The 27,303-nt window shown below is 36.3% G+C and overlaps 1 protein-coding gene across 1 annotated transcript in view; it reads left to right on the top strand.

Moving 5' to 3' along the window:
• ZNF385D (zinc finger protein 385D) overlaps positions 1 to 27,303 on the top strand; it is a 933,934-nt gene that overhangs the window by 218,416 nt on the left and 688,215 nt on the right. The window contains exon 2 of the mRNA XM_061193710.1: positions 7,629 to 7,847. Within this exon, the coding sequence (XP_061049693.1) occupies positions 7,629 to 7,847 (219 nt within the window). The remainder of the gene's footprint in view (positions 1 to 7,628; positions 7,848 to 27,303) is intronic.

Below are 27,303 nucleotides of genomic sequence, written 5' to 3'. Positions count from 1 at the left end.
GCAGACCAAGATTTTTAAGGGATTTTTTGTTTAGTATTGGTTCTGCCACCATTTATGGAACAAGCCTGTGCTAAATGTGTTCTACACTTATAAGTCCCTATCCTCCACATTTAAAAATATTCTATGGCAAGAGAAAGCATTGCAAAAACAAGAATATTTTAGTTTAGTTTACTTATGCTGTTTACAGTTGTATGCCTTTATAGGTCATGTGTAAAATCCTTTATAAAATACGGTTTATTGTGCTCTAAACTGCCTGTTGGCTGATGTCATTTATTGTCATTTCATTGTCAGTACAAATTATTGTAGAACCTCAAGATTCTTGGAAATCTTAGATTTTGACAAGGGAGCAAATCCAAGAACAAGGGATAAAACCAATCATGGGCAAAACAGTGGAACCTGGCTTGTTAACTTTGAAATAAAACATTGAAAGTATTTGTAAGGAAAGTTTTCCATTCAATAAAATTAGGTTTGGTTGTCAGCTAATATACACTCCTTTAAACACTTTTGATTTTGTGTTAATACTGATTGTTGTGATAGGGTTGAAATACTAACCAAAAATGAGGTTTATGAATTCTTAATTATATGGAGAGTGGTTGGATAACTGTGTGTGTGTGTGTGTGTGTGTGAAAATGGCTTATCCATCTTCATTGGAACCAGTCGTTATTACACAAGAGGACTCAGTGGAGATGTGTTAGATTCTTTGTTAATGAGTTGGCAGGTTAGTTATTTTGCTGTCAAAGTTGATTTAGAGAAAATGGCTTGAAGCCATGGTCCATATTGGATTTCCCACCCTTTCCTCTCTGCATTGAATTTACCTCCAAGTCACATGCAGGGCAGCTTGAGAAACCAGGGTTGTGAAGCCTTGATACTTTATGTTGTATTTGGCAACTGAGAAGATAAGAGAATGTACTTTTAAGCCAGTTTGAAGTACAGGGTCAAGATGGCAGGCCCCACGCGAGGCCGTGGCCCTTCCCCTCACCCTCCCCGTCGCACTTTACTTTTCCTGTTGTGGAGATGAATGAGCAAAGGATGAAGAGAAGAGAAGCTTCTGTCTTAGTTCTTTCCCAGAATACAGAAGCTCCAAAGAACTTTCCATTGTATTGGTCAAGGAAAGAGATAGACAATGGTCCTGAACTAGTCCCTAAATTTTTTTTTCAATTAAAATAAACTTTTTATTTTAGAATAGTTTTAGATTTGCAGAAAAGTTCCAAAGTTAGTAGAGTTCTGTAAAACCCACCCACCTACTTTTCTTTACTGTTGACAGATTAGTCTGGTGCATTTGTCACAACTAACAGACCAGTAATAGAACAGTAATGTTACTGGGACTCTGTACTTTATTGGGACTTTATTAGCATTTTTTTTACACCAGTGTTTTTGTTCTTTTCCTGGATCCCATCTATGACACCACATTTTTTTCTATTTGTGCAGTCAGTTGTTTTTTAAAAATTTTTATTGAAATATATTTGATTTACGATGTGTTAATTTCAGGTGTACAGCGAAGTGATTCAGTTATATGTGAAAATATATATATGTATACATATTCTTTTTTGTATTATTTTCCATTGTATGTTATTACAAGATACTGAGTATAGTTCCCTGTGCTATACAGTAGACCCTTGTTGGTTATCTATTTTATATATAATAGTGTGTATATTTTAATCCCAAACTCCTAATTTATCCCTCCTCCCCTTTCCCCTTTGGTAACCGTACGCTTGTTTTCTGTGTAGGACACCACCTTTTATTTAGTCCTAATATTTCCTTAGGCTCCTCTGGGCTGTGATAATTTCTGACTTTCCTTGTTTTTGATGACCTTGACGGTCTCCAGGAGAAATAGTCAGATCTTTTGTAGAATGTCCTGCATTTTGGGTTTGTCTGATGTTTTTCTCACAGCTTGACTTGGGTTGTGCGTTTTTCTGAGGAAGACCGCAGAGGTGAAATACCATTCTCCACACGTCATATCAAGGATACAGGTCATCAACATGATGTATCACTGTTGTTAGCTTTAGTTACACAGCTTAGGCCATGTTTGTCAGGTTTCTCCATTGCAGAGTGACTTTTTCTTCTCTTTCCATACTGTGCTGTTTGGAAGCAAGTCACTAGACATGTAGCCTACACTTAAGGAATAGGGAGTCATGCTCAATCTCTCCTTGAGGAAGGAGCATCTATTTAATTATTTGGGATACTCCTATATGGGAGGTTTGTATCTTCTTCTTCATTTAATTTTTTTTAATCAGTATGTACTCACCAATATATATTTTATATTTTGGGTTATAATCCAATAATATATTTAGTTATTTAGCTGTGTTCATGGGGAGCTCCTTCAGTTCACTCCTGTGTCTCTTCCCCAGCTTTAAATTATTAATCAGTTGGGTTACACCAAACTTAGGGTTCACCAGGGCTACAACCTGTTACCCTGGGATGAGGTGGGAAAGAGAATATCAGCAATTTTTTTTTCTTTTTTCATCTTTATTGGAGTATAATTGCTTTACGATGTTGTGTTAGTTTCTGCTGTACAACACAGTGAATCGGTTATATGTATATGTACATATCCCCATATCCCCTCCCTTGTGAGCCTCCCTCCCATCCTCCCTATCCCATCCCTCTAGGTCATCGCAAAGCACCGAGCTGATCTCCCTGTGCTATGCTGCTGCTACCTACCAGCCAACTATTTTACATTCAGTAGTGTATATATGTTGAGGCTACTCTCACTTTGCCCCAGCTTCCCCCTCCCACCCCATTGCAGCACTATTTACAATAGCCAGGACATGGAACCAACCTAAATATCCATTGACAGATGAATGGATAAAGACGATGTGGCACATATATACAATGGAATATTACTCAGCCATAAAAAGAAACGAAACTGAGTTATTTGTAGTGAGGTGGATGGACCTAGAGTCTGTCATACAGCGTGAACTAAGTCAGTAAGAGAAAAACAAATACTGTATGCTAATGCATATATATGGAATCTAAAAAAAAAAAAAAATGGTACTGATAAACCTAGTTGCAGGGCAAAGAGGTAGACATAGAGAATGGACTTGAAGATCAGCACTTTTTAGGACGATCTTCATACCAAAAGCTGGTGCTTTGGTACAAGTGATGATGTTTCAGTTTTTATCTCAGAAGGCTCTAAAGTGGGTCAAAACAATGCACTAGAAATCAAATTCAACAAGCATGTTGCCTCCTAGGGAAAGAAAATATTGTTTCCAGTTTTATTTTTCTCAAGTTATGCTCAGGTACATTGTTTAATATAGATTATCAAAGATAAGTTCTCTGGCTTCCCTGGTGGCGCAGTGGTTGAGAATCTGCCTGCTAATGCAGGGGACACGGGTTTGAGCCCTGGTCTGGGAAGATCCCACATGCCGCAGAGCAACTAAGCCTGTGAGCCACAACTACTGAGCCTGTGCGTCTGGAGCCTGTGCCCTGCAACAAGAGAGGCCGCAATAGTGACAGGCCCGCGCACCGCGATGAAGAGTGGCCCCCGCTTACCACAACTAGAGAAAGTCCTTGCACAGAAACGAAGACCCAACACAGCCAAAAATAAATAAATAAATAAATTAATTCAAAAGAACTGACAACCATCTCTTCTCTGCCTTCACTCTTTCTGTACTTATTAAAAAAAAAAAAAAAAGGTAAGTTCTCGATGTATGCCACCTTTTAATTATTTCTATGAATCTGCAGGAGCCAATTCAGCTCCACATCTACAAAATAAAAAAATATATACAAACAAATACCTGATTCCTACAGTAATCATTCCTCTGGCAATCCTAGTCCTTAAACCTTTTACATGATGCAGTGTGGATCCACATTAATGTGTGAAGCCACAGACTTTCATAGCATTTTAGTGCTTCTGGACATGGAGGTTAGGTGGGGGAAAAAAAAAAAAGATAAATTGATAAAATATCTTGGGTTTCAATCCAGTTGCCAAGAGCCTGTGGATGGTGACCACTAACGTTTTTCTCAATGCAACTTAAATGAGCAAAATTTCCCTTCCAGCATTTAAGTGATACTTTTACCATATTAGGAGTAAAATAGTAAAAATTAGTCATTCATATTGCTTCCTATTTCAGAGAGTACCATTTGAAATAACGGCGGTTTTCTTTCAAAATCTATACATGTTTTGTGATGTCACACCCCGGTTACAAGAGTTAATTTGAAATTCCCTTTTTCCTTTAAGAGTTTTTATCCTTGCCCGTCCCCCTCCCAGTGCAAAATTAATTTTGACTCAGGTGGTATAGTTGTCACTTTCTTTTGTGATAAGGGAACTCCTCACATGTAAGCAAATAAATCTTATAGCCTTGGAAGGAAATTTCTTCTTCAGCATTTTCCCTGCTAAATCGTTGGCCAACATTCTTATTTTATAGGTCAAGGTGGAAATAATCAAGGAAGAAACTATTTCTCTCCAAACATATGCATATATTTCGCAAAAATGTTGTGTCACAAGGACTCGTGTACTGGGATTGTCTGTGTAGTTTGACCTAGTTCTGATAAACATAAACCCTTCATTCAGTAGGTTAGTACAAGCTCTTTTTTTGGCTTATTTCTTTCAAATATATTGATTTATTTTTTCATAATAAATGTAATAAGTGGTCAGTAGATACAATTTTGAAAATATGGAAAAAATGAAGGGGAAAAAAGCCAACTCTAATCTCATCATTCAGAATCAATGACTACTAATATTTTTCTTAAGTCTTATTTGTGTTTTACATAGTTGTAAACATATTATATGTAAATTTACATCTTGTGTTTGTTTTTCACTTGTATAGAAATAATTTCTCATGTTATATAATTTTCCCTATCTGTTTTTATTGCCTGTAGAACATCACAGTGATTAAATGCACCTTCATTTAATCATTTTCATTACTTAATGATATTTGAGATAAAAGATTTTAAAAATACAAATTAACTCTGGAAAAAAAGAAGTTTTGAAACATTCTGAATACAACCTGTAGTAAATACCTAAATTGCTTTATTTATATGAAATAAAAAAAGCTAATAAATATAGTTATATGGTTTCCTTTAACTAAAATTATATGATAATTTTACAAAGCCTCTAAATTTTCTTTTCTTTCTTTCTTTCTTTCTTTATTGTTTTGGCTGTGTTGGGTCTTCGTTGCTGCATGCCGGCTTTCTCTAGTTGCAGTGAGTGGGGGCTATTCCTTGTTGTGGTGCGCGGGCTTCTCATTACAGTGGCTTCCCTTGTTGCGGAGCACGGGCTCTAAGCGCGCGGGCTTCAGCAGTTGCGGCTCGCAGGCTCAGTAGTTGTGGCTCATGGGCTCTAGAGTGCAGACTCAGTAGTTGTGGCACACGGGCTTAGTGCTCCGCGCCATGTGGGATCTTCCCAGACCAGGGGTCGAACCCGTGTCCCCTGCACTGGCAGGCAGATTCTCAACCACTGCGCCACCAGGGAAGTCCCTAAATTTTCTTTTAAATATGACCACTCAAATTGTGTATTTAATATTATTCTAATAACGGCCACCTGAGTAAGAAAGATAAACTTTCCTTTTTAAAAAGAGGTTAGTGTATTTTAAATAAATTAGTCCACCAAAGAGCATGAATTATATACTTAAAAGCTTTTACTCTTTTTAAAAATTGGATACTTCAATATCCATTAAGAGATTCAAGTATTAGGTGTTTAGCTTGAGTCAGTAGTTAGATTTTCTTTCATCATTTACTGACAAACTATTCCTTACACATTGTCAAAATTATTTTGGCGTTTGTTATCTCGTTTGCCTGATACCAAAGCCCATGTTCTTCCTGTCATTGTCAGTAAGTTTTGTAACGGCAGGACCACTCTTGTCTTGTCTTGCTCATCAGTTTTTCTCCAGCACCAAGGAGAGTGCCTGCCACCCAGTAGGCAGTTAATAAATGCATGTTAAAATAATGATTGTTCTCCTCTGCTAATATTTCCAAAGACTATGAAAAGATCTTTGAAGAATCTGGAAAATTGGAATGGAAAATCATATCTAGACTGTAAAAGTTATGCAGAGTCCTGTTAGTAAAAGCACAGAAAAATCTTAGAAAGGAGCCAGTATTCTTTTAAGTGATTTATAAATGAACAGTAAAATATGTATTGCAATAGTTGCTTTAATTATTACCATCTCAAGGTCAGAGATTCTGCAATTGCCAGTTGCCTGTTTCTCTTAGATTTGAGCATACAAAGCTTATATTTATCCAAAAATAATGTATTCCAAAATAATCCTTAGATCTGTCACACTTTTTTTGCACCCTGAGTATGAAGGTATCTTGGATATTCAGAACCTCTTATGTATTTGAGGTACAAAACATACATTTTTAGGTACTGGAACAATTTTAGCTTTTTTATATGTGTAGGATGTATCCAGCCAAATGTACATGATTTTACTTAATTGGTAAGGAATATGAAAATAAGATAATTTTATTTAGTTGTTGAAATCAGAAGGGAAATGTCTAATACATTAATACTTAGTAAAGAGCATTATAATTAAGAGCTTGTGATATGAAGATAAAACCAAATGCTGATACCAGAGGTACCGCTTATTAGGTGTGTGACCCTAGGTGAGTTATTTAAACACTCTAAACCTTAGTTTCCTTAGTTATGAAACAGGAAAAACTATAGTTTATTCATTGTTTCCTTTTCCATCGTTATGATGGTTAAATGAGATAATGCATGTTAACCATTTGTCATTTAACACGGCATTTAACACAGTGTTTGACATAGGAGAAGCAAAGTGAAACATTTGCCATTTGTGTCCCAAGAAAGATATAAAGATGTAATGTATAGTGTGAAAGCAACCTATTAAAATGGGATGAAGTGGAAATTTTGAATTCTAAGTGTCTAGGACAATGCTTATTTGCTACTCGATTTAATAAGGAATCTTTTCTTTTCTTTTTTATTTTTATTTGTATTTGTTAATTTTTTTCTATTGAAGTACAGTTGATTTACAATGTTGTATTAGTTTCAGGTGTACAGCAAAGTGATTCAGGTATATATAACATATATATGTTCTTTTTCTGATTCTTTTCTGTTATAGTTTATCACAAGATATTGAATATAGTTCCCTGTGCTATACAGTAGGACCTTGTTGTTTATTTTATATAGAGTAGTGTGTATCTGTTAATCCCAAACTCCTAATTTATCCCTCCCCCTCCTTTCCCTTTCGGTAACCATAAGATTATTTTCTATGTCTGTGAGTTTATTTCTGTTTTGTAAATAAGTTCATTTGTATTGTTTTTTTTAGATTTCACTTATAACTGATACCATATGATATTTGCCTTTCTCTGTCTGACTTACTTCACTTAGTATGATAATCTGTAGGTCCATCCATGTTGCTGCAAATGGCAGTATTTTATCGCTTTCTATGGCTGAATAATATTCCATTGTGTGTGTGTGTGTGTGTGTGTGTGTGTGTATGTATTTAGTGCTCCTACACTGTTGGTGGAAGTGTAAATTGGTGCAGCTGCTAAGGAGAACAGTATGGAGGTTCCTTTAAAAACAAAAAAATAAAGTTACCTTATAATCCAGCAATCCCATTTCTGGGCATATATCAAGAAAAGATGAAAACTCCAATTCAAAAGGTACAACCCAAATGTTCATAGGAATCCAGGAATCTCGATTGGCTTGTTCATAACTTTCTTTGCCCCCCTAGCTTCTGCATGTACACAAGATGGAGAGAGTGAGGCTGAGTTTTTACCTGATGACTTTGAAGAAAAACCAGAAAGAGAAAAGAAACATAACAATTTCACTTTGTGCAACGTGTGTAACATTCAGCTGAATTCGGCCGCTCAAGCCCAAATCCACTACAATGGCAAATCACATCAAAAAAGATTAAAACAGCTCAGCAATGGCATGGTGAAAAATGACAATGGTAAGTGTTTCTAAAGATATATTCTCAGTTTTACATCATCAAGTTATTCGTGTACCTGCAGATGGGGAAATAAAAGAATAGAGTAATCTCTATTTTTAAAACCAGGAAAAACAGCTTAGTACGTTAAAATAAAGACTATCTCACAGCTTTTTGAGAGAGAAGGGGAAATTTATTTGTTGTCTATGCTTCAATTTATTAGATTGTGATCATGACCCACCAGGACATTTATGATAATTTGAAAAAGTTGACATTAGGTTTTCTTGATGTTTGACTTTAATATAGTTATTTGGAAATGGACATTCTTTTACATTTTATATAAAACAATGCTTTTTATGTTTGTTTTGTGCATGTTGGGGCTTCAATTGCTTAGTAAGACTGCAATTGATTTAAAAAAAATACCTATCTTTTCAGGTAGGTGTTTTAACCAATAAAATATGATCTATTAGTATGTACAGATTGTTTAAATTTGCTGGTGAAAATTCATGGTTTGCTTAATCACTTTAGACTGCTTTTTAAAAGTATAAGTTGAATTTAGGAGTAAGCAGACTTTTAAAATAGCACACATATACTTTTGGAAAAGAATGGAAGGTTATTAGAAAAAGCATGGAGTGGTGAGGGAGGGAAGGGTGGAATTCTGCCACAGGACGTAGGGGAGCTGAAACACTATTCTAACTCCAAAGAGTTACAATATTGTGGTCTGGTTGGATGTTTCGTGTTTCATCGATAAGGTATATTTTATCTAAATTTTAATGACATTTTAAAATGAGACTGAATTTTGATCTGTTCCAGTATTTGAGATCAAAGACCAATATAATTTCGTAGTTTGCTTCAAGGCTACCAAATAATTGGAAGGAGAAAAGATAGTATTTTTTGAATGGAAATTATTTCTACCTTGCTTTGTAGTTTTTACTATGCATGAACTGGAATATTCTAACAGAAAGGACTCCTTGTTTCTCTTTTGTATGTCAAATAGTTAATCATGGATCTTCTCAGTCAAAAAGATGTAAAAAATAAGGATAGTCATCAGAAAGTAAATAAGAACTACTAAATTCCATAGACCCAAGATGAACTAGTGAGGCAAATGTGCTTATTAAGTCATGTTTAAAAATATGGATTTCACAGTCTCTATTTTGAATCTCCTAAGGAAAATCTTTTCCCTGTCATTGATATTTAAGTAAAATCATCTTAAGTACAGCATGATTCAATTTCAAGTTGTTTTTCTTTAAGTTGGTGTTGGTGGGGAGGCAGAATCTGGCCTCTTTCCCCGACACTGAATTAAATCTCAGAGACAGTTTTGGGTGAAGTAGGAAAGAATAGCTTTATTGCTTTGCCGGGAGAAGGGGGACACAATGGGCTAATGTCCTCAAGACTGTGTGTCCTGACCTGGAGGGGGTAGTGAGGGATTTTATAGTAATGATTCAAAGAGGAGGGCATGATCAGCTTATGGACATTCTTCTAATTGGTTTGGTGGTGAGGTAAGCGGGAGTCAGCATCATCAACCTTCTGGTTCCAACCGTCTGGGGTCTATGTGCTTGTGGGCAGCATACAGTTAACTTCTCCCACCTGGTGGGGATTTCAGTATCTGCAAAACAGCTCAAAGATATTGTGACGTGTATCCCTTGAGGGGGAACCAGGGCCCTGCCCCGAGGCTGCACTGTTGTTTCTTGACTGCTCCACCCTTGTCTCTGCATCCCCACCCTTCCCTGATTAGCAACTGTTTGAACCTGCTTGTTTGGACTCAGGGAAGGTCATGGAGGCTGAATGAAGCCTATTTCCTGTAATCAAGATATGAGGGACACAGAAAGGCTTTTGTGCCCAGGAGCCCTACAGGGTCCTTCTCAGTTTCAGTGGTGGTAATGGTGTCAGCTTTGGTGTTTTATTTCACTTACCTTGATATTTACAAAGCTCTTCAGAGAAGCAATAAATTATGTCATAGAAAGAAACTCAAGAGACATGCCTGGTTTAGAAATTCAAATCAGATCCAGTCTCAGACGAAATTTAGGATGGTCAACAACTTTCAAATCACCATACTAGGAATGAGTTTCCTCAAATCAAATATTTTAAAATAATTACATCAGTGCACATATTGTGGGCTAGCATTATACTAAAGGCTTTATGTACATTTTCTTATTTATTTTTTCCTCACAACCAGAGAGATATTTCCATTACCTTCCTCTTACAGATGTAGAAATTGAGGATAATGTCGATTGAATCCTGTACTGAAGGTCACCCAACTGTTAAATGGTCAAACTAGAAATCAAACTCAGGTCTTATTCATTAAATAGGTGTATTCTAAAGTATACTGTCTCCCCAAAATTAATATTCTGTAGAAACTGTGCCTTTCTTTATTCAAGGAGAAAAATTATTTTAAGAGAATATAAAAAATAAAATTCTATCAGATTCCCAACAATGCATTGATCAACATGGTGCTTAACAAATTTTATTGCTACATTTTCTACACATATTATCTTTTCAAGGTTCTTATTAGCATCAAATTAATAAAAGTAATTAAAAATGAGGGCTTCCCTGGTGGCACAGTGGTTAAGAATCCACCTGCCAATGCAGGGGACATGGGTTCGAGCCCTGGTCTGGGAAGATCCCACATGCCGCAGAGCAACTAAGCCCATGCACCATAACTACTGAGCCTGCTCTCTAGAGCCCGCGAGCCACAACTACTGAAGCCCGTGCACCTAGAGCCCGTGCTCCGCAACAAGAGAAGCCACTGCAATGAGAAACCCGCACACCACAGCAAAGAGTAGCCCCCGCTCGCCGCAACTAGAGAAAGTCTGCGTACAGCAACAAAGACCCAACGCAGCCAAAAATAAATAAATAAAAAAAATAAATTTATTTTAAAAAATGATTATGAATTAATGGGAGCACTTGGTTTAGGTCATATTAGTTTGACCTGAAATCACACTTCAGAGGAGCCCTCACTGCTAACTACAGGTGGATCTAACTATAGGCAATCCATTCACAACTGAGTTAGTTGTTACTTTACATTAATATAGCAACATATTATTTCCTTTAAATATCCCTCCCTCTCCCCACTCTAAAAAGGTACTTTTTCAGACCTGTTGGGAATAAGAAAGGAGCCCAATTCTGAGCCTTATGTACTTATTAATTGTCGTTCCTTTACCTACACAGAGACCAAGCTAAAGTCAGGAATTCTCAAGAATAATGGATCCTATAAGTTTTTAGTCGAGAGCATTATCATTTTTAGTTTATCTAGAGAATGAAATGGGACATAGAAGGAGATAGCCTTCTCCTTGAAGATGCACACACACACATATGACTACTGTGGACTTCTTCTACCTTTAGAAAACCACCTCAGTTTAGATTTCAAATGGGAAATATATATAGTAGTGTCAAAAAAGGAATAAGATACTAGAGATATTTACCTGGATTCTTCCAACCTTATACGTAACTTGTTTTGAGGAATGCAAATAACATAAATAATAGAAATGGAACTAATTTTTATTATTATTCCTTCGAGATTGTCTACATGAGAAAAAAAAAAATATCACTTCAGTCCTGAATGACTGTAGAACATTGAATCACTACATGCCTAGAGGCATATCCTAATATATGCTACAAAGAACAAGAATGAACAAGAGAGACACCACCCTATCAAAAATACGGTTTCTGTATTTCTGAGCAAAATGTGGCATTTCTCATGTCATCCAGGGAAAATGATCTTCTGAAGATCACAGTGAAAAAATATATCATCTGTGCTAGTTAATTAGGAGGCCATGGTTCCCACAGGTTGAGACTTAACTTCAATTTTTGACAGTTTCTGCCCTCTTAGCAGAGGTAAAGTTACCTAGGACACGTGTCCACCACCTGCGTGTGTGCTGTCCCGAGACCCCGAGGTCCTTCCTGCCAATAGGGAGTGTTGCCTGCTGAATTCCTCCTGAATTTGCTCCCTTACTGGAGCAAAACCTCCCAGCTTCTTGCCTCAAAAGGCCGTTCCAGCTTCAGATTTGCTGATGCCAGTGCTGCAATTCTATCAAGTCCAGCCCACCCTCCACCAGGTTCACTTTCCTCCTGCCTCTCACTCAGTTCCTGATCCCTAATCCACCCCTTGACCCCAAAATCTTTCTCTCAGAGTCTGAGGAATCCACCTAAGACATCACCAATACTTCCTATATATTCATAAGTAATATGCATAATATGTTTCATTGTGCAAAAGCAACAACATTTAATACTTTCCCCCATATGTAGTTTCCATTTAATGCCTGTATTTAAGCTTTATCATCAAAAATGCCAAGGGAACAAAAAGTGAACTAGTATTTATTGTTCCAGGTATCTTATATACATCATTTATTGAACCCCAATCAACGATTCTGCAAAGCAACTGTTACTGCATCTATTTCACAAATAAATAAGCCAAGAATCAAAGGGACTAAGATACTTGCCAAATGGTAACTCTGTGTATTTGTAAAGTTTCCCGTGTCTACATTAGCAGCAATACACTCATCTCCAGGGCAGACTTACATCCTACTGTCAACAGAATTATGCCATTTATTTGGGTATTTTCTTATGCGATTGACTTTATGTCATTTTTAAAGCACTTAACTTACATTATTACAATAAAACTGATGTTTCCTTAAATTTTCTTTACCAACATAACTGCTGAGGACATTTTGTGCAGTGTAATTTATCACTGTATTTTCTGTTATTCCAGAAAATACACTTTTTGAAGATGTTAGTGCACTTTTTGAAGATGAGGTGAGATACAGAAGTGGCAGCAGTGTATTCCATAATTAAAAGTTGCTTAAATGTGTAGAATTTATCATATTCCAGAGATTCCAGGCTTCACCCTTTCATGAAAACTATAAACCAAAGAAATTCCAATGCAAACTGCATGACTTACTAACTTTCTCTTTGGAAAAAGTCTTTGATTTTATATTTATGAGGAATGTAAGTTTTGCAAATAATGATTATTTTCTGATGATAATAATGTTGTCCTGTCTGAGCTGTACATAAATGTACAAAAATAAAACAAAAATCACCAAGATCCTACAAAAGTAATTACTTCTAATCTTTTTGTCACCATTCTACCAGGTATGCAAATAAATATGAATAAACAATGTATGTACAATATTACATGCATTATAGCATAATAGTGTTTATAGACGATCACCTTTTTCTGACTGCATATTTTTATATTACTGTAAAGAAATTAATAATGCAGTTGAGATTTCTAGCTGAATATTGGGATTTTACTCACATTTGTCATTTTGCTTTCCGACTATGTGATATATTCTATCGTGGAAAAACCTTAATATTATCATGAAGTATAAAATGATATGTTAAAATGAAGTATCACAAGGGGTTTTATCAGAAGACAGAAATTTGAACATAAGAGTAAAAATGCTTCTTTGATTCATAAGAGCATTTTGGAATACATATTACAAAGGGTACAATTTTCAGGGTATTTAAAGCTTCTATGGCCAACTAATTTAATTCAATTTCAGTGCTCACCATGGTTAAGCTCCGATTAATGCTTGTTGAAGGATCGAGTAACAAGTTGACCTACTGGGGCAGCTTTACTTTATACACACTGTCTTTGTCATATTTGAGTTATTTTATTAAGCCTGGTTTTCTAGTTTTATTGGGCTGAAACTGCTATCAAATAATTCAGTTTTATCTTAACAGTATTCTAGACTCTTTTGGTGCTCATTTTTCTGTAGCACATAAATCTAGTATTGTTGCTCTTATCTTTCCTCTTAGCATTACATTTTCTTTTAGTTAACAGAGAAGCTAAATAAAATTTTACTTTCTAGCTTTCACTGATCTATTCTCTTTTCTCTTTCCATTGATTATCCCAGATGAGGTTAAAAGTGTCAGTAGATTTTCAGTTTACAAGATGTTCCTTCTCCTGCAACATTGGTAGTTAAAAAAAACAAAATAGCTTCATAGAATTTTCTGATACTTCAAGCCTTGAGATAATATATATATATATTCATACACACACACACCTATATAATATATGTAAATTTCTCATTTACATATAATTTTGTCTCATCTTTTAATCTCCAAGTACTATTCATGCTTTTGTAGAATGTCAATAAACTATTTAGAATTTGCCAGTAAATTTGTGGATTCTTAGTATTCCCTTCTGAGATCATTTTATTTAACAATGAAAACTGCTTTCTTAATGATATCGTATCTATATTAGTATATGACATGCAATAAGGAATATTGCTTTGCTTATACTTCTCTCTTATCCACCATACCCTTTAGAAGGTTCAGCCAAGGGGAGAAAATAAAAAAAAATGCTGATGTTAAATTGCCCAACATGTAATAAGATATTTTGTTCTTGTTTGAGTCTTCTAAGTTTCTTTTTATCACTGAGGGATTAAAAATATGGGGAAAAGTAACAAATGCTGATTTACCATGTTCAAATTTTGAGTAGGTCTCTGGCTTTGGTTACTGATTTTTTTCCTCCCTGAAGAGAAAACACATTGATTATTCCAAAAGGGCTAGATTTCTAGTCATTAGCTACTTGTTTCACCTGGACTTAATATTCAATTCCATTGAAGGACAACATCTTTTTCAACATAGAGATTTCTTTATGCAATCTGTGTCCTGAAGAAACCCCTCTTTACTGGGATAATAGTGAGGTTTTAAAAACTTAGGTTGATAATCTAGGCTGACCCCTGTCAGGAGACCATGCCACTGTGCCCAAGAAAAGTGTACTCTAGTTCTTCATGACCACTGTTATCCATGAAAAATTTGATGAAATGACCATTAAGGGAAACTTGAAGAGAAAAAAGGATGAATTAAATGCATGCCATTTAGTTAGAGGACAGAAGTTATTTGAGATAGAAGAGATTTCAATTTGTGATTCTCTGTGTGTATATGGGGGTATATATTTGGGAGCGTTTGAAGAATTGCAGGAATTGGGGGCTTATAACAGTGGTGGTATAAACTGGGAGTGCAGAATAAATTTTTTTGGTCCGTCTGAACTTCAGATGTTTAGCATGGGTAGAACTACCTCTTCTTTCCTTACCTTTTTCCTCTTTCAGTCACTAACCACTTCCAACAGAAGCATCTTCTACTCCTAGTGTTTCCCTACCCTCCAATCTTAGAGAAATAAACATTTTCCCCACTTTTCTAGGTTTGAAAGTATTTTTTTCACTTTTGTTCTGTTTCCTTTATATTTCCCCTAAAAGTAATTTGCCCATGGTGACAGTGCTAGTAGGTAATAAAGAAGGGATTCTTTTAGGTATGAATTCCCCTTTCCTTAAAAGTTATTTTGTATTTGGAGGCAAATCCTATTTAAATTGGCTTCACAGTTTCTACAGCTCCACCCCAGGTATGTCACGCTTCATCTTTTTTTTGCATGGTTCTCAAAAACACTAAGCAGTGGTATGAGCCTGTGTGTGTGTGTGTGTGTGTGTGTGTGTGTGTGTGTGTGTGTGTTTAAGATGGTACAATAGATTAATCGTTAAGTAGACCTTTAAAATGTTAATTTTAAGTCTTTAAATAAGGGATAAGAAAGTAATTTTCAAAAATAGCAGCCCAGATACATGTATTTCTTCTGTTTTCAAAATTGCAATGACGTGACACAAGAAATTTGAGAACAAAAGTAAATAAATCCATAGCAGCATTGCACACTTGAGAAGAGTAAAATGGTGAGGAATTTCTGGAAGCTAAAAAGGAAATGGGATGAAAATGTGGAAAACATGAAATCTAAACACAAATAAGGAAACTCACAGAAGTAGGAAAAAAGAGCCCTATCACTTAGGTTTCCAACAAAATTTCAGAATATCTCTAAGGTTGATCTGAGGTAGCCTTAAATGTAAGGCTCACTGTTTGATGAACATCCTGATGAATTTACATATGTTGATTTGCAGTTAGAAGCTGGGATATAACTGACCTGCCCAACCTAAACCTAGGAAAGTGAAGAACAAATTACTCTGGGGACTACAAGCCAGAAAGGTCAGAAAGTGAATTGTTTGATGGGGGTCGAGGATAAGAGAGGTAGAGGAAATAGACATGTCTAATATGAATTTTTAATTCGTTACCTTTGTAATAATGTGTGCTGTAATTCCCTCTTACATCTCACCTGTGGAATCTTCAGTAAAGACAACTTTGCTTACTGACATTTTATGTGAGCTTAGAGTCCTTCTTGGGGGCTGAAATGAGTGCCAAGATTATATCCAGGTTGAGGAAAATACAATCACGCAGGTAGAAGGACAAAAGACATATTTTGTATGCACTGCTCACTTGCAACCGCTTGTATCAGGTACAGTGCTGAAGTCAGAGATATGACCGAGACATATTAACTAGTCACTTAAAATTGGCCAGCCTTGGGAGGAGAAAGCACATGAACATAAATTTCAATTCAAGATTTTACTTGAGAGAAAACAGGTACTGAAAAAACACTTTTTTTTTTTAGCACAGTTGATTTAAATTTATTTATTTATTTGGCTGCATTGGGTCTTCCTTGCTGCACGCGGGCTTTCTCTAGTTGCTGCGAGTGGGGGACTACTCTTCGTTGTGGTGTGCGGGCTTCTCACTGCAGTAGCTCCTCTTGTTGTGGAACACGGGCTCTAGGCACACGGGCTTCAGTGGTTGTGGCTCGCCGGTTCTAGAGTGCAGGCTCAGTAGTTGTGGCGCACGGGCTGAGTTGCTCTGCGGCCTGTGGGATCTTCCTGAACCAGGGCTCGAACACGTGTCCCCTGCATTGGCAGGCGGGTTCTTAACTACTGCAACACCAGGGAAGTCCACACATATGGTTTTATTTCAAGATTTTATTTCAGTGACTCAATAGAAGTATAGCAATACAGAGGATTGTGTGAACGCATCAGTGAATAAGAGGTAAAGGACTATGGTTTCAAAAGGAGAAGAATAAAAGCAGAATTAATATAAGAATATTTAACTTCTTTAACTCATAGTAAACAAATGCTTGTGTATGTGATAGTAATTCTGATGAATAATTAATATTTTCCAGTTCCAAAGAAGATTACAACCTTCTAACAAAGACAATTGGTGCAAATTAGGTCACTTGAAGGAGGGATAAAATAGTGAATACAGCCTGAATGAGGAATTAACAAGGTTCTTGATCGAACCCTGTTTGTACACTGTGTGTTTAGAATAGTGTGGTTGATGTTAAGAAATTGAACAGGGCTTCTCTGGTGGCGCAGTGGTTGAGAATCTGTCTGCCAATGCAGGGGACACGGGTTCGAGCCCTGGTCTGGGAGGATCCCACATGCCGCGGAGCAACTGGGCCCGTGAGCCACAACTGCTGAGCCTGCGCGTCTGGAGCCTGTGCTCCGCAACAAGGGAGGCCGCGATAGTGAGAGGCCCGCGCACCGCAATGAAGAGTGGCCCCCACTTGCCACAACTAGAGAAAGCCCTCGCACAGAAACGAAGACCCAACACAGCCCCCCCCCAAAAAAAATAAATAAATAAAATAGTATATACTTTAAAAAAAAAAAGAAATTGAACAGAGGAAAAGCTGACTGAAGAATAACAAAGGTGATAACTTGACTTATGTACATATTCAATTTGTACTCCTGTGACCTGGGTTTTATCCTCACTGGTAGCATAGCTACAATTGAGGGAGTTATAAAATAGGCAAAAGAAAGAGGAAAAGGGAAAGCAACCTTAAAATTTAATTCTTGTAAGAGGAAGAGAAAAGGTATCTTAAGGAGTTAATGAAGGTGTCAGAAACATAAATGATGGGTTACATTTGTTGTGCATTTAATCATATTTTCAGTCCTATTTCCAATGCATGCCCCAGCCCAATGAATTGCCAATTGTGCCAATGACTTATTGATGTCCTCTTCATATTTTCCATAGTGTAGGGCTAAGAAATAAAAATTAGAAGATTTTATTTTATTTTTCTATTCACAGCTTCTCTCCCTAGAAAGAAGTCAATGTGGGCTGGGGCTTAGGTCAATCTGAGAATCACTCTTTTCTTTAAAGACAATTTTATTGAGATGTTTTTATATATCTGTATAAATTGTAGAAAGATCACCACAATCGAGCTAAATAACTTATCCATCACTTCTACATAGTTATCCTGGGGTGTGTGTGTGTGTGTGTGTGTGTGTGTGTGCTGAGAGATTTAATTTAAGATCTGTCCTCTTAGGCAATTTCATATGTACAATACAGTATTATTAACTATCGTCACCATGCTGTACTAGATGCCCAGAATTTATCTACCCACATAACTAAACCTTTGTACCCTTTGACCAACATCTCCCCATTTCCCTCACCCCGCAGCCCCTGGCAACCACAATTCTACTCTCTGCTTTTATGAGTTCTACTTTTTCAGATTCCACATATAAGTGAGATCTGTGGCATTTATCTTTCTGTGTCTGGCTTATTTCACTTAGCGTTATATCCTCCAGCTTCATCCATTTTGTCTCAAATATCAGGATTTTCTTCTTTGTAAAGGTTGAAAATTTCCCATTGCATATGTGTGTGTATATGTATGTGTGTATGTGTGTGTGTGTGTATATATATATATACACACACACACACATACATACAGTTGATCCTTGAAACATGCGGGTGTTATTAGGGGTGCTGACCTCCCACGCAGTTGAAAATCCTAACTAAATAACTAAAATAATAACTAACATCCTTGTATAACCCTCCATATCCATGATTCCACATCCACGGATTCAACCAACTGTGGATCTGGTAGTACCGTAGTATGTATTTATTGAAAATAAAATCCATGTATATGTGGACCTGCTCAGTTCAAACCCATGTTGTTCAAGAGTCAACTTGTACATACACACACACACACACACACACACACACACAGAGGCCACATCTTTATCCATTCATCTGTAGACAGACACTTAGTATGTTTCCATACCTTGGCTCTTATGAAAAATGCTGCAGTGAACATGGGAGTGTAGATATTTGTTTGAGATGCTGATTTCATTTCCTTTGGGTGTATATTCAGAGGTGGAATTGCTGCATCATAAGGTAGATGACTCTAAAGAGACCCACATAGAAACCTATTAGAATCAAATTGTTAAAAATTAAAGAGAGAATATTGAAAGCAGCAAAAGTGATTTGTTATATATGCGGTTTCAGCAGAAACCTTGAAGGCTAGAAGGGCGTGGGATGATATATTCAAACTGCTAAAAGGAAAAAAACCTGCCAACCAAGCCACTAAATGTGGAAAATGTATCCTTCACAAATGAAGAGGAGATAAAAGCATTCTCAGACAAATAAAAGCAGAGGGAGTTCATCACCACTGGAACTGCCTGACAAGAAATGCTGAAGAGAGCTCTTCAAGTTGGATCAAAAAGATGCTAAATCAGCAACATGACAGGGTAAGAAAGTACGAAACTCATTGGTAACGTCAATATATAGACAAAACCAGGATGGACTGTATTACCTTAACAGGGGTGGGTAATCACTTTTAATTCTAGTTTAAAAGTTAAAAGACAAAAGTGTTAAAAGTAACTGTAACTAAATTTTGTTAGTGGATACACAGCATAAATAGGTGTAAACTTGGAGTCACTCTTTCCCTTCAATGCTCCCAGATGGTTAACTTTAGCTACAGGAAGATAAGCCTTCCCAGGAGGCTCAGTATTCAATGGGATTGTCTCCCAAGGGACCCAGCCCCAGATGCACTTTACACCTGATCAGATAGGTCTGCGTTTTCACATGAGTGCCGCTCAGATGAAGCTGAAGCCTCCACTAGTTATATTTATTTACGTTTTATTCTGGATGCTCCCCTTAGCATATTAAATATATTTTCAAAACTAATATTTGGGTTCACAGCAAGCTTGTTAAGCCATGTCTTCACCACTGGCCCTATCCTTCTGTATTTAAATGTGTTATCAGACTAACTGGGTTAGTGGCCTGAAGGAAGAAATTTAAAATATTTTTCTTTTACTTAATACTCAATGCCTAATACTTGAAAGTATGTCTTCTATGGAAAGAATTCCTATTCATAACCTAGAGGAGAAGAAAAGTAAGCATGAATTTTTACTATTAACTGTTGACTTAAGAAAAAAAATTTTGCCTGTTCGGATTTCTGGGGATGTTATTCCAAGCATCTAACACTTGATTTCTTTAAGTAAAATCTAGTAGAACTGTAAGTCTTTCCTACTGGGGAATGTTTATGTAAGTAAAGCAATAAAACTATGTACGTATATGTGTGTATATAATACACACACACACAAACACAAATAACTAACAATTACTGTGTAGCTTTGAGACGTGTATAAGGCCCTGTTTGAACTTGTAGGGACAGATGGAAATATTGCTATTCTATAAGGAAGATCTTCTTAAACGAAGACTTATTTTGCTGTTGCTGCTTTCTTTCCAGTTCATTCTAATTATTTGTGACATTATTTTATTTACTTTGCCTATTCAGTAAGCTTCTTGAAAGAAGCAAATGAGGCAATATAGATGAAAGTATTTCACCAATCTCTTTTTCATACAAAGATGTGAATTTTAATTAGTTTTTGTTTTTCCTCTGAAGTGACTCTGAGTTATTTGAACATAAAGGGTGCCAAGCATTTAATAGGAATTTAAATCCATATTAAAACCTAGACTAAAAGTCAAGGAAATACACTGTGAGGATGTGTGAGATTTCTGGAATGTTCCTTACACATCAATTACCCATCACTGCAGTACTCTGCTCTGATACCATCAAAGCCAAAAGATGTAAGACTTAGGGACAGCAAGGAGGAGGAAAAGTGGGGCAGGTGTGTTGTCTTTTATATCTGGCCTTAAAGAGGAGGAGAAAATGGGCAGTGACGACTGTGGGGTGGGGAGGAGAGGAGTACAGACGGAACCCCTAGAACTGGCCACAAAAAGGTGTAAAAGAGTATGAAGAATTCGCCTGCATCTGAGATGTGGGCACCGGTGGCCGAATTAACAGACACTTGTATTTGGGGGCCTCTCTGTTAGTGCTTCCAATCAGCATCACCTGCATACTTGGTAAAATCCAGTTCTTGGGAGCGTCTCCCGAGTTTCTTGATCCAGAAATGCTGACAGCAGGCCAAGCAATCTGTGTCTTAAAGAGTCCTTCAGGCGCTTCTGTGACAGACTGAGTTTGAGAATCGCTGCCCTGTGTAATAAATACCATCTCAGAAGCAATCATTTTAAGATTAAATAATGTAGGCAATGTGTTTAGTGCAAACAGGCAGTAAACCTTCAATAAAATAAGATGTAGCTCTTACTATGGTTAGTCTTGTTAAACACTGTAATTAGCTGGAAGAGAAGTCAAGGTTGGGAAACTATCATATATAGACTTTTAGAATTTATAGTGTCCTTAGAAAAATAGTTCAGGGACCCCCTCACATTTTGACCTGCATACAAATCCCATGGGAACTGAGAAGGGCCTGAGATTGAACACTTATAATCAACTCTTAGGTAATGACATTGCTATTGGTCATATGATCACAGTGTGAATAGCAAGGATCTGGTCCATGGCCCCGTTTACTTCTGCTTGACGTTCTTTGCAGCCCTCAAAGTCATCTGAAACAGAAGTTTGAGTATTCGTAGAAAAGCCAAAGGACAGAAGGTGGATAGCAAGTTGGGACTCTCTGGAGATCAGGGGCTCTACTCCCTTGAATTGTAGCTTTTGTTCACCTGTTTTTAGGAAGCCATTCAACACTTCTCAGAAAAGAGAATTTGGAAAGTAGCCATACATTACTAAAGTTTTCTGGTCATTTTCTATTAACTACATACCTTCAGAGGGAGACAAATAGTACTGCTGGACTAGATAAAATGAGACAAATGCATTAAGCAAGCCGTATATAACCTCCACCATGTAGATCTGACTTTGCAGAGTCACCTAGAAGAGTCCATGCTCTTGCTTTGCTTAGTAAACCTTTCACTTTAATTTTATTTTGAAAATTAAAGCAGCTTCTTTTTTGAAGCTAAACTTAGTTTTAATCGTTGACTCATATGCATAGATTCTTGGAGTGTAGCCACAAGGATGCCGCCATGGTAGATTTTTCAATAATTACATTATGTTTAATTGTGGTCAGCCCATCCTTCTGCAGTTTGGAGGGTTTGCCAAGAAATGACTGAAAATATGGTCTCCACTTTAAGGAAGGTTGTCCTTTAAGCAACGCAGTTAAGTTTAAACGTGTAGTATGATAGACTAGAAGTAACAGAACTTATATAAGTGGAACCCATTTAAGCATAAGACTTTTCACTGCTTCTCACGCTATTCTTTTAGGGTTGGTGAACTTGTAGTTAATTGGATCTGATCCCTCCGTCATGCATGGCTGAAGAGAAATTTAAAAAGCACACATTTTAACTCATTAGAGCTTCCTTGAATTGTATGGTTTTATATTAAGGTTGTTACACAAATTTTACACAATTGGAATTCTATTCATGCACCTCTTAGTCTAAAGTGGTATTGAATCATAAGAGTAAGCTATAATGAAACTACATTTTTAAAATAAGCAGTCCTAAAAACAATGATCACAGAAATGAAATATTTCCTCAGGGTCAGCCTCAGAAACATTGTTTTTTAAAGCCCGTTCCTCGGGTCAGCCTTCTTCTGTCTTGAGCCACCATTGCCAGTAGCTTTGGGCTTCCATTTTCCCAACTTCTCGCTCAGTAAAAGAGAATGTCTCTTCCTAGTTACTACAGCAAAAAGCCTCATTTATCACTGAATTCTATGGCAAATGCAAGACTAGGGAAAATGGGTAGTAGGTTCTAGAGTCAATCCTTAGTCTCTCACTGTGGAAGAAATACTTCCTGAGTGGAGTTACCTGGAAAATTATAATTATCAAGTCCCTCTAAGGTATTACAGAAATTTAAAGGATAATAAACATTAACTGAGCTCTTGTATGGACCAAGAATAAAATCTCCTTTTCAAAAAACTTCTATGGGAAAATCACATAATCTTTGCAAACTCAAAAAGGGCTCTTTGGCCCGTAATGGATTTTAAAAGTGCATCTAAGAACATCAGGTCGTAGCCTCAGTTTTATATACCTTGTCGGCAGGATTTGGCTGATTTTGGGGTTTCAAAATAATTTGAACTTTTGCTAAGAAAATTAATTTTTGAACATGGAAACATTTTATTGCCTGCTGTCCTCTTATATGTTTAGATTTTAATATTTATCACTTAGAAGGATTTTTTTATTTATAAATGAACACTCTGCTAGTAGGTAGCCTTGGTTTTAAATTTCAGATTATTCCGCAAAATAGAAAAATAATTTTATCAAGATATATCACATCCTGACCCCTTCAAAAATTCCATCCAAAACTCTTATTAAGAGTACTTGAATAACGAGTTTGTTTGCTATTAGTGTAAACATTAGTTTACTCTCCATAACAGCCTTTTTTCGTTTCATCGTTGTCGATCTGAGTTTATCTTAGAATGGCGAACTTTTAAAAGACATATTATTTGAAAATAGTTAATTTCATTTTGTGAGATATCCTAACAGTGACACTGTAGCATTTTAAAGAATAATCATATATTAAAGTTTTTTAAAGACTTGATAGGAAATACGGATTCCGAATAAAATTACATTCCCTATGAGAGCAATAACTTTAAAGAAGTTTTCTTTTTATTAAAACACAAACACACACACACACACAGCATAAGTTAATTTTTTGGGAGGAGGCGGGGGGGACAATTATATAGTAGCCCTCTGCTACCTCAGTATACTCATTATTTTTATCAGTATGGAGCTGTATTATCAAAACTTTTAGTGGCAAATGCCAAAAAAAAAATCAAACTGAATTAACAAAAATTGGGTTTATTGGCTCATTAATGAAAAGTCGTGGGTGGAGGTCAGAGAGTGGGCTATGCCTGCCTTTAAGCAGAGCCGTGTTTAATAGTATGGCCTCTGTTGTCAGACTGTCCTGGTTCCACTGCTTACTAACTCTATGATATTTTGCTCACAATACTTAGTCCTTATTTAGCCTCAGTTTCCTCAACTGTGCAGTGTGTTTAAGGTTATCTTTTGCAGAGTGTTGTATTAATAGAATGAGATGTGGTACTTCGCATACAGTATTACCATACACTTCTCATTTCCCAATCCCTACTCCTCAGGTGAGCTTTCCTCTGTATTGACACCATTTTTACCAGGAGCTCTAGGCTTTCATTTCCCCAACTCTGCGATCAGCAAAAGAAGTATGTTTTTCCTAGTTATCACGGCAAAAGGTTCAGGATAACATTCATCAGACCAACTGGGTTATGGTCAGTCCCTGTGGCCAGGAACCGTATGTCCTACTCTGATAAGCCAAGTGTGGGTCACATGCCTAGCCTGAGAGCTGGCAACAACCCCACTTAGCCTTAAAGTGAGAAAGGGTGGTTTTCCAAGAAAAACTGAAATCTTCTTACCAGAAGATAAGGAATTAGATTTGGGAAGGCAAGGGCAACAGCTATTTATTTTTAAAGATCACTGATTTTAATACTTTGGCTACATTCTTTTGTTTGTTCTAAGTTGTTTGGTGTCTCTCTAATTACAAACATTCATAGAATGGCAGTAGGAATATTTAGTACTAAACCTTTATATGGTTTTTAAGGTTATAACTATAGCCCTAAATGCAATATAAAATTCACTAACAACTAGCATGTAGCTTTTGGTTACCAAAACTTGTGTCTCATCTGAAGAGCTTACTCTATTATTTTTCTGTTTTATCTCCCATTAATAATGAAAACAAATCAGTCTCTTGAAAAAAAACAAACCACCCTCAGAAAAAAACCACGTCATAACAAAAAATCTTCACATAATATGCTTCACAATTTAGAAGAAATTCCAGACACATTGGCTGACGTATCCATTCACTTTATTTTTATAAGATAATCGTTGAAGTGTATTATTTTGATTTGCTCTGCAATCTAGTGTTTTAATCATCTAAATTATTCTATGAAGATTTTTTTTCAAAGATGCGCGGATTCTTAGCTTTACAGTCTCAGGAGAACCAGAATGTCAGAATCAACGTGATCTAAAAGTAATCATGAAAAATATCCTATGTAATGTGCTAATTCGTTTATTCAACAAACACTACAGGGAACTTCTTTTTTTGCCAGGGAAAAATCTTTGCCTTCCTGAGTTTATATTGCAACAAGTAGAGACAGACAATAAAAACGGACCACATAAAAAAGTAAATTACACTGTAATAATATAGTGCTAGAATAGCATAATATAGTATGGGGACTATGTGGATTTTATTTTAGGTGCTCAACGTGATTTATTTCAGTCTCAAGCTTTAGGAAAAAGGGGAAAGACGTACGAAAAGTGTTTTTCTGTTCAACCCATTGTTGTAGCCTTTGGTTCACAAAAGTTAATGATATTAATGGAGAACACCTATGGAATGCTTGTACTTTTAGCTGGCATAATTAAATAATAGGAAATAAAATCATTCTAACTGGAACTATTTATTAAATACTATTGTATGTTTCTATTAAGTGAAACATTGTAGAAGTGTTAGGTCAAGTCGTATAAGTAAAGATGAATCTTTCCTACTTTTTTAGTAGACCAGATGATTCCCCCCTCAGGCTAATTAATCTTTCCCTTGAATGCTTATGGGACTCCCTTTTTCACTGTGCTGCTGTGTTGCAGCCCACTGTTCCTTTGTTTTGGGTCACGTGTATGTGTCATGGTCATTAGTCCTGCAGGTCACTCACTGTTCCATTCTCCCTTCACTGAATAGCCAGACCCTTCAGGCATGGGCTTTTATCATTGCACCCTTTTGCTCTAAGATCCACAGTCACTCTATCTGTTGTTTACTCCAGCTGACATGAGGGAAACCATGCTCTTACTGCTTTATGGGGAAGAAAGTTTCCTTTTCTCTGATCCCCAGCTACCTGGAGGTTTATCCCCCTCCAACTCCCATATTGACTTGGACTTGGTGGCCAGTGTGGTCAGTGGGTAAGACACAGAGTTCCTTGTTGGGAAACCACTCGTCTCCAAATTCTGTTTTTAGGCTGTCTAACCCTCTGGATCATTATTACCTGGTCGAAATGCAAAATGACTGCATCTTTATTCTTATATACGTGTTCTTCAGATCTGAGCTCTTTTCTGCCAACTCCATCCCCACCCAATCAAGGCTAGTTACTGAAACTCAAAACCCAGAAATTGCATTTATTTATTCTTTGGGTCCTATCGGGCTATCTCTTCCTGTAGACATAAATCTGGGGATGCTACATAGAAGGAGAGCTAAGGGTAGGAGGATATGCCCAGAAAAGAAGCCTAGAATAGTGTTTCAAAACAGTATTCTGCCTTGTGTTTATGACCAGCACCCCAAACTAGGGACTGAGTTCCCTTTATAGGTGAAGAGACTGTTTAGTGAGAAGAGAGAGATGGGGTAGTTCAAAGAGCAGGGCTTTGAAGACAGGGGGACTTGCATTCAAATAAGGGTCTGCATGCAAGCTGTGTAGGCTTGGGCATATTAATTTCTTAGTCACTGTATGTTCAACATTAGATTCACAAAATTATAGCATATTTTATGATGGTTGTGAGGAGTAGAGAAAATATATAAAGAATGAAATGCAGTATTTACTCAATTAAAATATGTTATAGTTGCTAGTATTTAAAGAACATTTTCTAGTAATAGCTCAGGACAGATATAGATATAGATATATCACTGACACTGCATTTTTAGTTATGGTTCTTTTATTAATAAGGAAGTATTTATATTTCTAAACATTTTACATTTTCTATCAAGCAGCCAATTCAAACAAAATTTCATGGACCAAAGTTCTAATAAAGTTAGAGATGATCATTAAGACTTTATTTAAACAAAACCAAATAGAATAACTATACTTTATTAATTTTCAAATTCTCTTCTTGTGAATATGAACTTCTCTCCTTTTTTACTTGAATGATATACATATAATAAAAACACAGATAGTATTTTGAGTACTGTTGATCTGTATGCAGTATTGGTGATATCAATTAATTAAGACACCTTAAATTCACTATCATATTCACTAAAAATATAAATGTTTGAAAGGAATTGTTGAAAAGTATAAATTGCTATACCTTTACCTATTTTTGAAATCCTGGTTCTATAGTTATTCTTTGTGAAATTACAGCTGCCCAATTTTAACTAAAAATTGAATTTCATATAATTGTTAAAGCCCACGCAGATATTTTTTATCAAATTTTCTCCCGCAATTAAAAAAATTATGTAATGATGATCTTCCAAGCAATATTTTACTCTTCAATCAGTCCTTCTATGAAAAGCTAATGTTAGAAAAACAAAGAAGGATAAAATAACACTAAACATAGCTGATACTATTTATTTTGAGCCCCTGTTATAAAAAAAAAGTCTTTTGAAAATTTTCCTGGGAAACTGCTAATATTAAAAATGAAAAATATATTAATGAGTATGATATTATTTGTAGAGAAGTAAAGAGTTTAGTAGTTAAAATATTACGTGAACTTAACGACAGAAAGTTTTACTGACCTGGAAGATAAACTCTTATTTTACTTTGTATTTGTATTTATTGTTTTAACTTTAATGCATAATACACATGCATGATTTAATA

This window comes from Eubalaena glacialis, chromosome 6, assembly GCF_028564815.1.
Source record: "Eubalaena glacialis isolate mEubGla1 chromosome 6, mEubGla1.1.hap2.+ XY, whole genome shotgun sequence".
In the NCBI taxonomy this organism is placed as follows: Eukaryota; Metazoa; Chordata; class Mammalia; order Artiodactyla; family Balaenidae; genus Eubalaena; species Eubalaena glacialis.
The sequence above is the reverse complement of the archived record's forward strand: the minus strand, read 5'-3'. Positions and strand labels throughout refer to the sequence as shown.